Source organism: Galleria mellonella, unplaced genomic scaffold (genome assembly GCF_026898425.1).
Source record: "Galleria mellonella isolate WM207_F2 unplaced genomic scaffold, CSIRO_AGI_GalMel_v1 utg65, whole genome shotgun sequence".
Lineage (NCBI taxonomy): Eukaryota > Metazoa > Arthropoda > Insecta > Lepidoptera > Pyralidae > Galleria > Galleria mellonella.
The window spans coordinates 11,452,172-11,470,150 of NW_026442138.1; the positions used below are offsets into that span (position 1 = coordinate 11,452,172).

Here is a 17,979-nt window from a genome sequence, read left to right on the forward strand (position 1 = left end):
TATATATCTTTGTATATATTTGTTTATATATAATAGTGCGCCACCTACCGTTTGTTTTTCTTACTTTTCTCAATGTTCTCTACCCAAAGGTTGTCTGGAAGAGATTGCTTAGCGATAAAACCGCCTTTTGTATCATTTCTTATTACAGTTAAATGTATTTACTTTTTTATAAATGGTGCAATAAAGTGTTAATAAATAAATATTACTATTAAATATGTGGATACTTATGTATTATTATTACAGGTATAAATGCAAATGCGATGCAGTTCTACGTGGGTGGCATATCGCATCCATTTAAGATGCTTTGCAATCCGAATAATTTGGATCACGGTGTACTTATCGTTGGGTACGGAGTTAAAGGTAATCATTTAATCTTTAATTTATAATTAGCCTTTTGATCACCTCAATATTTAAGTGTATGCAAGTCAAAATAATTTACTGGTATTATATGTGGTTTCGACTTGGAATGTATGTTTTTATTTTAATAAATGATAATGAAATTGTAACCCCGTCCGCGCTATCGGTATACACTGGCGAGGCACCAGTGAGGGTTGATTGGTGAGGATGTAAAGGCCCGTCATGACTGGTTCAGCGATAAATAAATTACGATAGTTTCTAGAGGCAACCGCGTGGATGTAGACCTGATAGGGTATATTGATAACAATGGGGACTAACCTCCCCATTATTAACAATCCCTTCCCCACTTGGAAATGTGTTGATTCTTGATTTATATCTGACTTCAATACTTTTAATATTTAATTTTACAGTAAACTAGTTTTTAGTAGATTGACTAGTGATTCGCCTGAACAGTATGATTTCTCTGATGATGTGTACAGTGCATTTTGTAATATCCATGGTGCGGTTTGTCTATAGGTAACAGTTACCACTTTCCATCAGGTTGTTTGTTATGAATTTTTACAGAAAATACGAAGTTGTAAAAGAATGATTAAAATCGCTTCAGATATGTTAAAAATATCACATAACATATTAGAGGAAGGTACCAGAGGGAGATTTTGTACATAAGTCGTCTCCTTGGGTACCTCCGTCCCATTCATGTTTCTACCATGCAGTAGTTGTGTTTGTATGTCTGTGTTCCAGTTTGAAGGGTGGGATATGGTAATAGATTTACATGGGCATTACAGAGCCATTACACTTTAGTCTTCAGGAATGGCAACGTGTGAAGAGTATCATGGGTGACACAGTATACTCAGTTATGGCCATGGCACTGTTCATATCTATAAGCGATGGCACTGTTCATATCTATAATCGCTACTTTCCATCAGGTGGACTGTCACTTTCCGTCAGCTTGTTTGCAGTTCTAATTTACATAAAAAAAACACGCACAAAAATCGTTCAAATGAAAGTTGTTTAAAACAATAATTGATTAAATATTGTCAATTTTTCATCTTTCAGAGTACCCCCTATTCCACAAGACTCTGCCGTACTGGGTGATAAAGAACTCGTGGGGCAAGTCATGGGGCGAGCAGGGATACTATCGCGTCTACAGAGGTGACGGTACCTGCGGCCTGAACCTTATGGCGAGCAGTTCTATCATATAGTAATCTGCCAAATGCATACTGACTATTAATTAGATGCCTTCAATAATAAGTACTGGTTATTCGACCAAAGTGAAACATTGATCTGACAGATCGCATCAATTGTAGCGCGGGTTCTTATTTTAAATATGTTTTTTTATTTTAATACAATAAAATTCTATTTTTAAAAATTTTGACAGCTAGTACGTTCATATGATTAAATGTCATGTCGCAATATTGTAGTAGCATGATAGTATTTTAGTGTCTCGATACAAAAGGACAAGAAATGTTCCATGTTCTTTTGCTTTGATTTTAATTAACTTCTAAAACTTATAATGACCTTTTTATATTCCTTATTTTCTTTTGCTAGTATATTTTATATATTAAGAATTAAGTATACCGTAATTTGCAATATTATTATAAACTCTTAAAGTTGTACTTTATTTGTATTTGTTTAAGGACGATTTTCGCTTACAGCGAATTGATTATTATCGTATTTCATATTATACGTATGTTTTTATACACTTGACAATTCAGTTAGTTTCTAAATACGTTTACGCTACCGCACGCGTGAGAAAGAATGAGACGGGTCATGTGCTCTATCGGTCTATTTCATACATACAATGGGTAGTGTAAATGTATCTACATATAGCTTGACCATCGAGTCTGTGTCTCATATAAATTACATTTATAAATATTACTAAAAAAATTGATGATTAATGCAATGACGTGATAATGGGGCCGATTCTGTGGTGCAATTTTTCCAAATTTACCTCGTGACCTAATACTTTAATTTGATAATTTAGGGGAACTACTGTCTTACGGACCACTGTACCATCATAAACAAAATTTGTAATAATTTGAGCTTAAATCTATTATAAATTTAGTTCATATTGGTACCTGGAATTTTAAATTTAGAGATACGATTTAGATGAACAGCACCTCAGAATCGAGGCTATTGTAACAATTTTTTATGAAATTCGATAACGAAACTCGTTCTCATTAGCATTGGTTTGAACTATCTTATGTGACTATTTCCATTCTTCTATATTCATAGAACTAACATACATATACATATATGGACATACATAACATATATATACATACATATTTGCAATAATTTTTAACGGAATAGTCTTTGGAAACTGGGTCTAGTCACTATGACAACTGTATAATAGATCGAGTTTGGTGCATTTACAACAAATACAAGTTAATGTATCAAATCAATTGACTTATAAGAATGCACTATTAACATTCTCTATTAGTAGAGTGTTAAATGTATTCTTACATAAATTAAAACTATAAATTAAAAATTAAAAAAATGACATTGCCTCTCATATGTATAAAGAATTGTTTAATATATTTATCATCTCAAATGTCCGCCTCTAATATTGACATATGTATTTTAAGGTTTCGTTTTGAGTTTGATTATAATTTACATTATGTATAATAAATATAAAAATCTCTTTTGTTTTTGACATATATAAATATAATTGTATAATTAAAATATATTAATGATTCAATTGACATTTATATATAACTGTTCATGTATAGATGTACAATGTATTGTGTAAAATTTTAAATGATTAATTGTAAAATAGGAATATAAGAAAATAGAATCTCCACAAGCAAAGAACAGACTGCATTTGTGCCTGTTTTAGAATACTATTATAGATACATTGAAGTATATATTAATTTCTGGCTAACGTTATAAATGTCAAAGTTTGTAAACATTTTTAGATATTTGTTATTCAATCATATTATAAAAGGATATATACATATATAAATTCAGCTTAACCGATTTAAATTAAATTGAGTACATAGTTGGACTATATCTTCTGGATAGTTAGCATCGAATGTATTTTTTTATTCACTTGGGTAAAGTTGTCAAACCGTTTAGGCGTTATTGAGTAACATATATGTATAATGTTTTTTACTTTCACATTTATAACAATGTAATATTATTAGTGGAATAACATAGCTAGTCTACATTTAATATTTACATTTTAATTGACAATCTTGTTGTGACTTTTTTTATGTTTGTTGTTTTGATTTTTATAATTTTATGATTCCACTAGTCTTAAATTCTATATTTCAAACTCACTTTTTATTACAATATTGCCTATAGTACGTCAAGTTTGGTCGTGGCACTCGTTAGGGGAGCGGGTTTTGCGGGTGACGAAGTATAAGATTTGACGATATATGGACTAAGGATTCCAATCTCGGACAAAATAATCGGAACTGCTGAATCAAATTAATTCGAGAAATCTCAGCTCGATTTAGGAGAAAATCGATGTTAAAAAGATGAATCTCACAAATATCGATCTATCTTTTGATGATTGTTTTTACCACTCTAAAAATAAGAAAGCGGAATGACAATTTACTTAAAAAAAAAAAAAGATTAAGCTACACAGTGACATGACAATTTTGTGGACAAGCGAATGGCCATCACATATGGGCATGCCAGGTAATGTGGCTGCTTTCTGTATAACTAGCTACATTTTTAATAACGATCGATATACACAAGAAAAATAGAAAATGGAGATCTTAAAGATTGATCTTCGATTAAATCGAGACTGGGAACCTAAATATGGATAGTCTACTACTGTAACGAAAATACAGTGCACACTCTCCCCGCACTTCCCCTCACGCGGTAGTACCGCGCACGAATTTGTCGTGCTATAATGCAAGTTTTCGTTGTCGCTCTTTGTTTCTGTTATTTCTTATTTTATGATATCACTAGTCTTTGATTCTGCATTTTGATACTCGTTCTTTTTTTTCATAAAAAATAATTGTTTAGCTTTTGTTAAGACTCTTTTAAATTAAGACAAGTAACGTGGTAAGGATCTAAGTGGCTAGCGTGACTTGTGACATTTGTGTTAGAGAAAAAAAATGTTTATTGCCAATTGAAATATTTTTTAAATACACAATCGGGTTTTAACGCGATGAACAACTTACAGGTATATAGTACCTATATACCTGCTTCTTTATTGCCAAAATGTCGGCAGTAAAGAAGCACTTATAAAAAAATAATATTGTATGTATTATCAATAGTAAACAAGTGCTGCAATGCAGAATGAGCGCTGTCGCAACAGCGCTGAATTTCTGTACTAGCCGTGTATGACATCAAGATAATACGACTGCGTTAGCTTTTATATAAGATATATATCTGTTGGACTTAATTGTACATTCGGAAACTCAGATTTTCATACAAATTTGTCTATGTAAACGTAAATGTATTTGTATCATAAATTTCTTGTAAAAAGTTGTAATAAATCTTTGTACAATTCACACTAGGTATTGAATTGTTTGAACCACGTGCTTCTTTATATTTCTACCCCATTATACTTATGTTATATCTACTTATTAGTTTTTAAGTGAAATGTTTTTATACGTGAAGGTTTTTTTAAAAAAATGATACTTAAATATCGCAATAAAATATTAGCAAATATAAAAAGTTTATTTATTTATTTTATCATAATACCTTACTGCAACATGCTCCCACAGTGGATAAGGTTCATTAACCATTACTTTATGGGGGAAAGGGATTGTTAGCAATGGAGTTTGACAGCCCCATTGCTAGCAATATGCCTTATTAGGTCGACCTCCACGTGGTTCCCTCTGGAAACTATCGTGAACAATTCTTGTTGAATTCGTCACGATGGGCTAACTGACCTGCTTCATACTCGCCTATCATCCTTCACTGGTGCCCCGCCGGTGTATACCGATAGTGCGGGTGGGGTTACCATTCCATTATCATCCATTAAAAAAAAAAAATATATATATATATATATATATATATATATATATATTCTTATATAGGCTTCGATTACCTGAATCAGTATATATAGTAGCATCCTTTGATGGGAGTAACAAATATCCATCCATCCAAATAATCTCATAAACTTTCATCTGGGGGGAAGGGGTTGTTAGTAATGTGGATTACCAGTCTCATTCTTAGCAATAAACTATTGTGTCAAATCCCAAGTGTATTCATTCTCACCTGCCATCGTTCACTGGTGCCCCGCGAGTATATAACGTTAGCACGGACGGGGTTGCCATTCCATTATCATCCATTATTCGGTTGTATTTTTTGTTATGTATGTTAGTTATTTCATAACTCCGACACTAGCAAACTGATTTGGTAGATTCTTTTTTACCTGAAAGAACAGATATACAGTAAGATGACATAGCAACTTCTGAACTAAATTAGGTAACGTAGTCGTGTTTGGACTCATTTATCTTCTCAAATGCTATAGCCCTAGGTGATTTCCAGGGTCTGATGGTGAAGTCGGAAGGTGGGTGAACAACTAGTGAACTATATTAAATAACCTAGTCGCCTTTGGGCTCATTTGATTTATCCCATAGAAATTTTATTAAAATTTATTTGAAGTCCACAGTCGGATGGTTGTTTTTTTTCTTAATGGGTAAAAATGGAACGGTAACACTATATCCAAACAAACAATAAAATAAATTGATTGTTTAAATGTATCCATATGTTATAAATTTCATATAGAGTGTATTTTTGTGATAAATTCAATAAAACTCGCTTACCTATGGTTCGGTATTCGACTATTGCATGCCATTACTCAGTCACGTTATGGGAAACAAACATGTTTGCTGTAATTGGAAAATATATGTGGGTTTTCCCAGTAATTTGTATAAAGTGTATTGTTAATGCTTATCACGTACCTACCTGAATTATTGTTAAGAGAACCAAAGACCCCTTCTCAGCTGTAGGATGGCAATAGTTTGATGTGAGACATATACTTAGATTATATAGATGGTGTCCCCATACAAATGCTTCCAGAAAAGCGAGTCAACTTTCTCATACAATTTTGCGTGCTAAATAGTTTCTATACTTATCATGCAATTTTTTTTATATTACAATATTCTTTTATAACTTCTATATTTATTTTATTTTATAATTGTTACATCTTTTTAATTAGTAAAAATTCATTTATTAAATAATTAATTATAAATACGTACAATATACATTATGTGACCAGTTTTTGAGACTTGATGCTCTACCTATATAATCTAAGGGTATATATTATTAAAAGGATTATTTTTTTATTTATTAAAAAGCCTTTAAGGCGGAGAAAATAAGGACGAGTTTTACGTTAAAGGTAATATTTTAATGGAAAAAAAAAGAATAATTAAAATCTGTGTACATGTCGTAACATATTGGACTACGTACATAAAATATTGATAATATAAAAACAATAAATAAACCAGTTTATAAGTATTAATAGTGTAAATACTTGCATATTGTTTATTTTATTAACTGACTGAATAGGGCAAGAAAAAATATGCAACACAAAGATCCACATTGTCCTATAACACGTGTTTCCCGTCATAAAGCCTTCGGGATACCAAGGATATTTTGTCCGTAAATGGACAAAATTTTCCTTTTTGTCTCAGCTCATACTTCACATAATAGACACGGGTTTTTTTAATGAGTTATATTGTTATGATAATCTCCTCTGCGCTAATGGGATATGCTGGCGGGACACCAGCGAGATATAGTAGGTAAAGATGACGGCAGGTCAGTTAGCCCATCGTGACGAATTTACCAAAAATTAACCACGATGCTTTCTAGGTATTCACGTGAAGGTTGAGTTGGGCTGTAATTTCCATTACTAACAATCCCTTTCCCCACAGATACCTTAGATTTCATCAGAGGGAGACTTTGTATAAAAGTCGATTGCTTGGGTACCTCTGTCCCATTCGTGTTTCAACCGTGAAGCAGTTGTGTTTGCATGGCTGTGTTTCGGTTTGAAGGGTGGGATATGGCGTGAATTTACTGGATACAGAGGAATAACACCTGAGTCCTCAGGAATGGTAACGCATGGAGGGTATCATGGGCGAAACAGTATACTCTGTTATATCCATGGTATTGCTCATGTCTATACGCGACGGTTATCACTTTACATCAGGTGGGCCGTCAGCTTCTTTGCCATTCTAAGTTGTATAGAAAAAAAAAGATACGAAAGTAGAAAGTAATTCAATGTTCCATTATGACAGACAAAAATGTAGGCCGAGGATTGTTCTTCATTTGGACGGGCATTATCAGGCGATTAGTTGGTTGGAACTTGGAAGCCTTGTGTTGACTGTATAATTAAGTACCAAGAATAACACATTTACCCTCTGAAGTCGAAAGTAGGTCACGTTAAAGTTCCGACTTTGTTGCCATTTGTGGCGAGTAAACGTGATCTTTTCCTGTTTTTCGAGAACGTGTCACATGTAACTATGTGTGTTTGGTATTATAAAATGAAATTTATTGACAAACCTCATAATAATATGAAATGAAAAGCTTTGCTATTTTTAGCGAATTGTACAGTAAAACTACAAGGTACTAAATGAGTGAAGGGGGGGAAAGGGATTGTTAGTAATGGAGTTTGACAGCCCCATTGCTAGCAAAATGCCTTATTAGATCGACCTCCACGTGGTTCCCCCTGGAAACCATCGTAAACAATTCTTGTTTAATTCGTCAGGATGGGCTAACTGACCTGCTTCATCCTCACCTATCATCCTTCACTGGTGCCCCACCGGTGTATACCGATAGCGCGGGTGGGGTTACCATTCCATTATCATCCATTAAAAAAAAATGGGTGAAGGGTACAGAATGGCGTCGCCATTATGGCTTCTACTGCATGCACAATATACATGCATATATAACGGAGTTTTAAACTTCCTTTTGACACAGATAAAGTCGCAGGTAATGACTACTTATTTATTTATTTATTATAAATAAATAAGTAGTTATTAGCTGTAACTTTGTCTGCGTTATCAAAATATGTTTACTGATTTAGATAGAAAAGAACGTTTGTTCTTTTCCATCGTTAGTAGTGCCCAGTATTATATTATTTATGGTAGTATGTATGAATAAAATTTCATAGTAATTGGTTATGCCATTTCGGTGTTATGAGGTAACAAACCAACAAGCTTGCATTAATAATATTAATAAATTTTATATAATATTTATGATATGTAAGAAAAAACAACGCAACGTTTCTTTAATATAATATTCGTGTGTTCCGGTATGTAATACATACATATATATATATATATATATATATTTATGTATATATATATATATATATATATATATATATATATATATGGTACGACATAATCCTTCTGTTTTCAATCGACTTAAAAAAAGGAAGGGGTTTTAAATTCGGTGGATTTTTTTTTGTTTATTTTTTATGATTGCGAAAATTCCTTTTATTATCTGAACACTATAGATTACCCACAGATTGGGCCTATAATTTTTTATCGAAATCGGTTCAGTAGTTTAGTTTTAAATTGCTTCTTGCGGAACATAATCTTAAATTATTTGAATGAATAAAAATGGAATTGCAACCGGAATTGCAAATGGATTGGCAACCGCATTTTTTTTTATATCACTGAGCTTTTAAGCTTGAAGTGAATTTTAAGAAGCATGCTACTGCCCATCAGTCGACCATTAAGTTGCCTTAGTTACCTCTTACAATACAGAGAAAGGAAAGGAAGAACTACAATGCAAATATATACTTAAAAATTATTTATAATTACTCCTCTCCATTCAAAGGTTGACTGGAAGAGATCGCTTTTACCGATAAGGTCGGCCATTGTTTTCTCATTGTGATTATTTCTTGTAATTATTTATATTTATAATAACTTTACTATTGTAATCTCTTGAAGGAAATAATAAAGAGTATCTATAATATCTATCTATAAATATATGCTTCGTAGCTTGTAAAAAATCCACACATAAAACAGACATAAATGCGAGTACAGTCCTCGTAATCGAATGAGACGATGCCGGCGGTGTTGATTCGATATACAGTGGCAAATTCAATTGACTAAGGCACCGTTTAGAGCCGACTTCAGCTTACAGTGGAGTCCGTAACGAATCTAGTTACGTGGTACCAGCGGTTACATGCCGTATGAAACTAATATTCACAGTCGGCTGGCAAGAATTTTTATATAACTAGATTGAGAACTGGCGGTGAAAGATTTGTAACGACTTCGTATAGGCAACCACAGTGTAGAATCTCCGCTTCTCCTCCATTTGATGGAGCGACCATCTCAAATGTTTCACACAGATCTCTCAAAGTCATTTGTTACGGCAGTGTTATGCGTGAAAATGGTTACCCCACCTGCGCTATCGGTATACACTAGCGGGGTACCAGTGAGCGGTGATAGGTGAGGACGAAAAGGCAGGTCAGTTAGCCCATTGTGACAAGTTCAATAATAAATTGGTCACGAAAGTTTCCAGGGGGAACCGCGTGGAGGTCGACTTGATAGGGTATATTGATAGCAATGGGGACTAAACTCTCTAAACTCGGCAGTGTTACCCGTGTGGTCCCTGCATAGAATGGGCCACCTCTTTCTATTCTCATGAGTGTCGTAAGAGGTGACTAAGGGAATTTATTGGTCGACGAATTGGTAGTATTGACTCTCTTAAAACAGCACTAAAAGTCTAAATTCGATTGCCAACACGCCTGCCAAGAGTGGCAACTACTGGCATAACCTCTTTTATAGGGGATACCTGTGTTTAGCAGCGAACAGGTAATGGCTGATAAGATGATAGAATTTTGTTCTTTGATTAATTGAATGATAATTGATTTAAATTTAGAACTAAAAGACAAGTATAGTAGTGTCGATGATATATTACCTCGTCGCAGATAGTCTGTGGTTTAGCATCGAGAATTATAGAAGTGTATGTCAGAATTAAAAAAAAAGTGTAATCTGTGAATATGTTCTACATACATTTTCTTATGATACAGTTTATAAATAGGATATTGAAACAATTGAATTATTCAGTTGCTAAGTAGGAGAGAGGTGGCTATTAGGTCTAAGTAGTTATCCATCTACTGGATTGCTACCTAGGTATTGTGAGATCTAGCGAGGCCACGAAACTAGGGCGTTGAATGTACTCTCGGAATGAGGTTACGGGTGCATAAATAAATGTATAGATATTTTATGTTACACATTGATATATTACAGTATTTCTTAATAGATAGCTTGTTTTTATCTCTGATACTATTGTAGGAAGTTGTTATCGTGGACTGTAACTTTGCACCTATCGTATGGTCAGTGAAGTTGATGGGAAAATTAAAAAAAAAAACCGGGACGCAAAGCCACTATTTTATTTTTTAATTCTAATTTTATTTCTAAAAAAGAGCTATTGTTATTTTTATATTTTTTTTCTTTGTTCATATGGCACGGCACAGAGTTCGACCGTCAAAAACAAAGTTTGGGACAGTGTATTTTTGTAAAGGGAGTTTTGGATGACGGAATTTAGGATAAGGATCAGAAAAGTTTTTTCATTTATTCCGAAAGTACAAAAAATGTTGCTATTATAAAAATATAATTTTATTGTTGCCAGTCCACAACTGTCAACAAACTTAGACAACATCCACCTAATCTTTCTAATTATGTCGTGAATAACTGTCATAGTATTTAGTTTAAAAATTATTCCTATTTTACGTATCTAATAGGTCAACCTACAAATTCATAAGAAAATTCTTACGCCATTCTTATTTTTAAAATGAATAATTAAAAAAATTGTTTCAATGATAACATAAGAATATTTTTATGAATTCAATGTTATTCTACAATACAGTTAGGAAAATCTGAAGGGATTTTCTGCTAATTTCGTTAAGATATCTAGTGGAATGAAAAGGTCCAAAGAGCTCTTTGATTTAAACCACTTTCTTTGAGGACGAATTAATAGACCGTTAAATCCATTCGCCTAAAAATTTGATGAGGCATATCAAAACCTATCTATAATAAAAGTATATGTTTCATATAAGTTCAAGGATATTAAAATGTGGGTTCTATTATTACGATACTGCTTAATAGCAATCATATTTTATCAGCGTCAATTATGCATAATTAAACTTTGAATTGAATTCCGATGAATACATAGATTAAGTATAGCAAATGTGATAGTCACAAAAAAACGATTGTTAGGTACATAGATAATGTAGATACAATCTTAAATCTATGATAAACCCAATATAATTACAGTGTAGGTATATAAAGAGTAGTTTTTTATACTGCGTTAACCTTAATATGTTATACCACAGTATAAAAAAATTACTATATATTTATTTTTGACAGTTTATAGCCACTAGTTTCTATTAAGTCTTTGAATATTCAAAAAGTCATAGATCATTTAAAGCAAAATGTCACTAGCTTCACGCTACGTGCTTTGGAGTGTACATAAATCCATCGTCCGGTGAACCACATCAGAGGTCTTCGTGCATTATGACAAGGGCCTAGAAACTCTTGCCACTAGAGGGTAACACCGCAGTGTTGCTAGATTGGATATTTTTTCAATATTGGGTAAAAAAAATTCTGTATGCGAAATTTTGGAGAAATGAAATCTTTAAAAAATTTTTTGGTGTTATTTTATTTGACATTGGGGTAAAAACGTGACGCCATTACGCTAGTAGTAGTAATAGCTAAAAGTAAATCTAACAGTAAGCTTCACATTATTCACGTTTCCTTTTTTTCCAATTACAAAAGTCTGTAATCCACATAAATATTACACCTGCAGTTCGTCCGGTGTTACGGTTGTTCTTGGGTGACGGTAGTCACTTACCATCAGCCGAACTCATGCCAATTGCCTCCTATGTTATAAAAAAAATTCAAACGTGCTTAGAATAATAATATTATAGACTATCAACACGCCCCGACTTGGCACGCTTTTTTTGAGCATATAATATAGTCCATGTTACTCGCTGACAATACAGCTGTCTATAGATGTAATATTTTTTTTAAAAATTGATTAAACATTTTTTGGGTTTACACATAATAAATAATAAATAAACATTTTCCTATATAAAATTTATTACGTACCTATTCATACAGAGAGCAGTCATTATTTTTGGTCATAGCATAACTTAATATTATGACGAAATATAATTTTATATGACTTCTATTTATGACTCAGTTATGACCATGGCCGATTTAATTCATTGAGTAGGTACGTATTAAACTTGCTTCCGTCGCATTATATAAAGTTGTTGCTAACAGTGAAGCTGTATAAGCATATTGTTTATTATAAACAAAACCGTACTATTTACAGAACTAAATTGTTTTATTGGTATTAGGAATGTAAACATGATTTATTATGTAACAATATACGTATGCACAAAATGCGTACGTAAAGTACGTAGTTTTTTTTAGTCGATGATAATATGATAGTAACCTTGCCTGCGTTAACGGTAAAAATTTTTAATAGCTGAAAATGGCATAGTACTCTCGCCTGCGTGGTGTATGGCGCCGTACTTGTGTTGAGACTGCTACTGTCCCCATTACTAACAATCCTTTCCTTTCGTATATACGTACTAGATTGTGAAAAAGTTCGCTTTTATAATTAACTAGCCCAATCGGCATACGTTCTTTTGCTTCATATATGTCACGTATCAGGAAAAAACTGTCTACTACTACATTATGTTTTTTTTTTTACAGTTTTATTCATAATACATATGATTTTCCACTTTCAATATTCATCAGCTTTAATTTTTCTTCTTGGAGCTTTTACTCAAAGCTTCATTCTTCTTTTCATTTTCTACTTACCCACCTACCATCGCTGACTCCATAAAAAAATCTTAAATCCATTTGTACAGAGTTAGGTAGTCAAAATCAAGTTTGAATTGAATTTTTATTCTAGTAGGTATTCTTAATGTGTAAATTTTATTTAACGTTTTTTAACTTATATTTGCTAAAAGCATATTTTCAACGTTTCATTATGGTCGGTTTAGTAATGGTTTGAGGCATCTCGAATAGATTAAGAAATAAGCAGATAGAACTATTTTGAAAAAAAAAACAATGTACTCGTACTTTAACGCCACTAAAGAGGTTTAAATTATTTCTAAGTAAGTATTTTTCTTTGTATTGAAGCATGACATTATGATGACATGTTTAGGACTTAGTTAAAATTTACAAAATCAGAAAAACATAGTTTTACTTTTCCTTTAAATTTATGATTGATCGTCACAGTTATTTCTATATTTAATTATGGCCAGTGAATTGCAAGGAACTGTACATTTGTCTAATACAATTTCAACTAAATCTGAAAAAAGTAAAGAACACAAGAAAAACAACGTGGAAACAAAACCTGGCACATCATATGAGGTATTTAGAAATAACACAACGGCTGTTGAAGTGATAGTTAAAGAAATAGGTGACAAAGGTAATAGAAAGGCACTTACCGATAATTCTAGTCAAAACACTTTTACTGATCATCCAAATATTGCAAGACTTAAAGAAATTAATAAAAAATTAGTGACTGAATTAAATAAATCAAATTCATTATTAGCAGAATCTAGAAAAGATTTTAGAACATTTATTAATGTAATGAGTAAACAATTGGCTGAAGCTAATGACAGAGAAATTGAGATACAATCGAGATATTTGAACGCCCAGTTGGAAAATGAAAAATTCAAAACGCTATTGGAATATAAAACGAACCTGGTAAAGAAATTCAAAAGAGAGTTGATTAGTTTGAGAAGGATTATTAAATTTGTTGTGAAAGGTATTTCTTGCTTTCCAAATACAGTAGAAAATTTCAGTTTAAGCTCGTATCATGAGTATGATGAATTTGAAAGAGTATTAAAGAAGGATTGCCGAGTTAAATTTGTGAACTTGTATGATGATTCGACGATGCTCGATAGTGTAGCATTAAAAAATATTAAGGATTCTTTTGAAAAACATTATTGATGTTTATCGTAAGTACATGTATGTAAAGTAAGTTGTTTAGTAAAGACTGTATCCTGAATTGTAGTTTTATTAACGACACTCAAATGTTTTATGAGTGCGGATTGTTAGCGGTTATATGTTTGTGGGTATACGTAATCTTAATTGAACAGAGTTGCTACAGCAGCTAATATTTTATTATATCTTTTATTAACTTACTTTCATATTAATTGCCTAGTTCTTATACCCAAATTACTACTATATGTATGATTGTATAGAGATATTAGACATACCTAAGGTTACATGAAAGCAGTAAACTAAGAACTTTGTAGGAATATGCCATAATTTAATAGATTAAAATACTCACCTATGTACTCCTATGTCAAGCTAGAATGCCTTTCATTTATCAAATTGATCATTGACACTAGTACTTTTAGTTCTAAAAGATATTGGTTAAGAAATATACTAACCTAAATCATAAGATTGCCTTGAAATGATTGCTTTTAGTAATAAGGCCACCTTATTGTACTTATTCAAAAATATTTGAGTGGTTTTTAACAAATGCGAATCCTGTCTAATTTCGGTGAACTTTTTTGTTTTCGACTCTTCAGAAAAGTTGGTGTTCCAAAAAGGTAATTTATAAAATGCTTCCTTTCATATTTCGGGGACATTGTTTTTTCTTGGGACTCGAAAGTTGAAAACAGAGTTTAAAGGTCCACCGAAGTTGGAGAGGGGTCGTACTTACTGAAAATTACCCTTCTTTTGAAAATGTTTGTGTTCTCGTATTGGCGTATTTAAGATTATTCTGTAGAGGGGGCTTGGCCGCTCAAAAAAGGTGTATATTTTGTATTCTCAGACGTAGTTATACGCATAGCCGAAAGCTCTGCTTAGATCCTAGATAGGCACGGCCCAACCGTCCAGCCTTACATACACCTATAATTTTTTGGAGAGTTTCTTCTTGTCGGTGCAACTAATTCATGCATTCTCTTCCAACTAGTTCTTTTTCATGTCTTTGAATTCTCTATACGATATGACATCTGGTGTTTCCTTTATTAGTCCCATGTAGTTATTATTCGGTCCTCCCCTTCCTCTTGATTATGATTGATTTAAAATTCTCTATGTTTTATATAATGTAAATTGAGTATATGCTTTCATTTATAGGTTATAATATAGCTGATAATTATAACGTTACAGGAGTCTATAGGTTACGGTATCCATTTACCAATAGATGGGCTGTGTGCTACTTTCCTACCTTTACAGTATAAAAATACACGTGTTGTCACTTCATCCGCCATTTTATGTCGTTTAAACAAACAGACGACTCCCGAAAGCACGTTTTGTCTATAAATACATTTTTCCGATATAATACAATTTTGTGGAAGGCACGGCTCGTCGATAACTGACAATAACAAAATTATCTCCACCGATCACCGATGAAATTTAAATTTAGCTAAAATTCCAATACGAATTTCTTCTGCTTTATATCATTTGAAAGAAAATTCAGTATAAAACATGTTTATTACTTTTCAACATTGCATTTAAAAGAATTTGATAACAATTGGCAATATTACCACAGGGAGACTTTGTAAAAAAGTCGATTGCTTGGGTACCTCTGTCCCATTCGTGTTTCAACCGTGAAGCAGTTGTGTTTGCATAGCTGTGTTTCGGTTTGAAGGCGTATGGCGTATGGCGTATGGCGTAGAAGTATGGCGTGAATTTACTGGGTTCGGAGGAATAACATCTGAGTCCTCAGGAATGGCAACGCATGGGGGGCATCATGGGTGAAAGAGTATACTCTGTTATGTCCATGGTACTGCTCATGTCTATAGGCGACGGTTATCACTTTCCATTAGGTGGGCCGTCAGCTTGTTTGCCATTCTAAGTTGTATAAAAAATAAAAGCTGTACATGCTTGGTACACCTGACCTGACCTGATAACACTTGAAGTATCTCGGTGTATCTATGAAGTTCCAGGTGCTATTCGGTGTAGTGGTATTTACCGTCAAAAATACTTTGCCAGTATATAATATATCAATAGTGCAGGCGGGGTTACCATTTCATTTTAATTTCTAAAACAATACCTAAAAAAATTATTTCGTTAGCTTGTCTGCCATTCTAAATAAAAAAAAAAGATTGAAGCAAGTTTTATTTTGGAAATAAATCTTAAATTATCTAACGTCATAAAAAGCCCTACATTCCACTATGTATATTATAAATCGAATCCATTTAAACACGTACACGATTGCATGTAACTAAGCACATACAGATCTGCTAATATCCCACAGAATCAATCGCGGAATGCAAGTGGGGGAGACCCGGACGGTGCATACCCGGCAACCGGGTCAGGCCATGACCGGGTCATGCGGTCACAGCCCGGTTACGCGGTCATGGGAGATACGCCCGGCTAGACCGCGCGAGACGTCTTCTAATATTCGGCTTTTAAGCACCTTACAGAGCATAAATAGAGGAATTGGAGCGGAATCCAGGTTTTAAATTCGGTATAAGAATTCGTTTGTTGACAAGTCACTGGAAAAGATATTTTTTTTTTTTTTTTTTTACAACACAGGGGGCAAACGAGCATGCGGCTCACCTGATGGTAAGTGACTACCGCCGCCCATGATCACCCACAACACCAGCGGCATTGCAGGTGTGCTGCCGGCCTTTTAAAAAGGAATATACTCTTTTCTTGAAGGTTATGTTGTCGTATCGGTTCGGAAATACTGCTGCTGGAAGTTGATTCCAAAGAATGGTTGTGCGTGGAAGAAAGTGCCTTGAAAAACGCACGGTGGAAGACCGCCACTCGTCCAGATGATTGGGATGAAACTTTAGTTTGTGGCGGGTTGTACGGTGGTGAAAATCAGCAGCAGGTATCAATCCGAACAATTCCTCAGAACACTCCCCATGATAAATTCGGTAGAAGATGCACAGAGATGCAACATCTCTGCGCAGTTTCAGTGGGTCGAGTCGGACAGTAAGGCGTTGACTATCGATAATTCGAGCCGCCCGACTTTGAATGCGGTCTAACGGAAGGAGTTGGTACTGTGGCGCTCCTGCCCACAGGTGAGAACAGTATTCCATATGCGGCCTGACTTGGGCTTTATATAATTTCAGGCGGTGTTCTGGCATGAAATATCGTCTCACCCTATTGAGTACTCCTAACTTTTTGGAAGCTATCTTAGCCTTCTCCTCCAGATGACCGCAAAACTGGACGTCGCAAGATATATCAACGCCCAGAATTCCTAGACTCGACTTTTTATCAAGGAAAGTGCCCTGAAAGTGAGGAGATACGACAAACGGCGTCTTTTTTGCGGTAAACGCGCAGACTTGTGTCTTTTTGGGGTTAAATTGGACAAGATTTTGTTCACCCCAGATCGAAACTTGATGGAGTGAAGTTTCGATTTCAGACACAAGTCTATTCCGGCACTCATCGGTATGTGCCCGCGAGATCTTTGCATGACCGGTATATAATGTATCTCCTGTACTGTCGTCTGCATAGCAATGAATATTACTTATCTGTAACATATCATTGATATGCAGAAGAAACAGAGTCGGAGATAGTACACAGCCTTGCGGGACACCAGCAATCAAAGGTTTTAAATCAGAGCATGCTCCGTCGACTACGACCTTAATGCTACGTTCCTTGAGAAAACTGGCGACCCAAATGCACAGTCTCGCAGGCAACCCAAATGAAGGTAGCTTTGAAAGCAGCGCTCTATGCCACACCCGATCAAAGGCCTTCGCGATAT

General features: G+C 33.9%; 2 protein-coding genes across 2 annotated transcripts in view; both read left to right on the forward strand.

The window, feature by feature from the left end:
• LOC113519879 (uncharacterized) overlaps positions 1 to 4,992 on the forward strand; it is a 31,822-nt gene extending 26,830 nt beyond the window's left edge. The window contains 2 exon segments of the mRNA XM_052900485.1: positions 244 to 360; positions 1,414 to 4,992. Of these exon segments, the coding sequence (XP_052756445.1) occupies positions 244 to 360; positions 1,414 to 1,559 (263 nt within the window). The 3' untranslated portion in view covers positions 1,560 to 4,992.
• An 8,472-nt stretch (positions 4,993 to 13,464) lies between these two features.
• On the forward strand, positions 13,465 to 16,641 carry LOC113509485 (uncharacterized). Its single transcript, XM_026892821.3, has 2 exons — positions 13,465 to 14,213; positions 16,519 to 16,641. Exons 1-2 carry the CDS (start codon positions 13,557 to 13,559, stop codon positions 16,639 to 16,641), a joined length of 780 nt encoding a protein of 259 aa, XP_026748622.2. The 5' UTR covers positions 13,465 to 13,556.
• Positions 16,642 to 17,979: the final 1,338 nt, after the last annotated feature.

Excerpts from the sequence above, each read along its gene's own strand:
- LOC113509485 (XM_026892821.3), top strand. The coding sequence starts at position 13,557 with ATGGCCAGTGAATTGCAAGGAACTGTACATTTGTCTAATACAATTTCA. Across the intron at positions 14,214-16,518 it reads ATTCGACGATGCTCGATAGT|AATCAATCGCGGAATGCAAG; the intron begins GTAGCATTAAAA and ends AATATCCCACAG.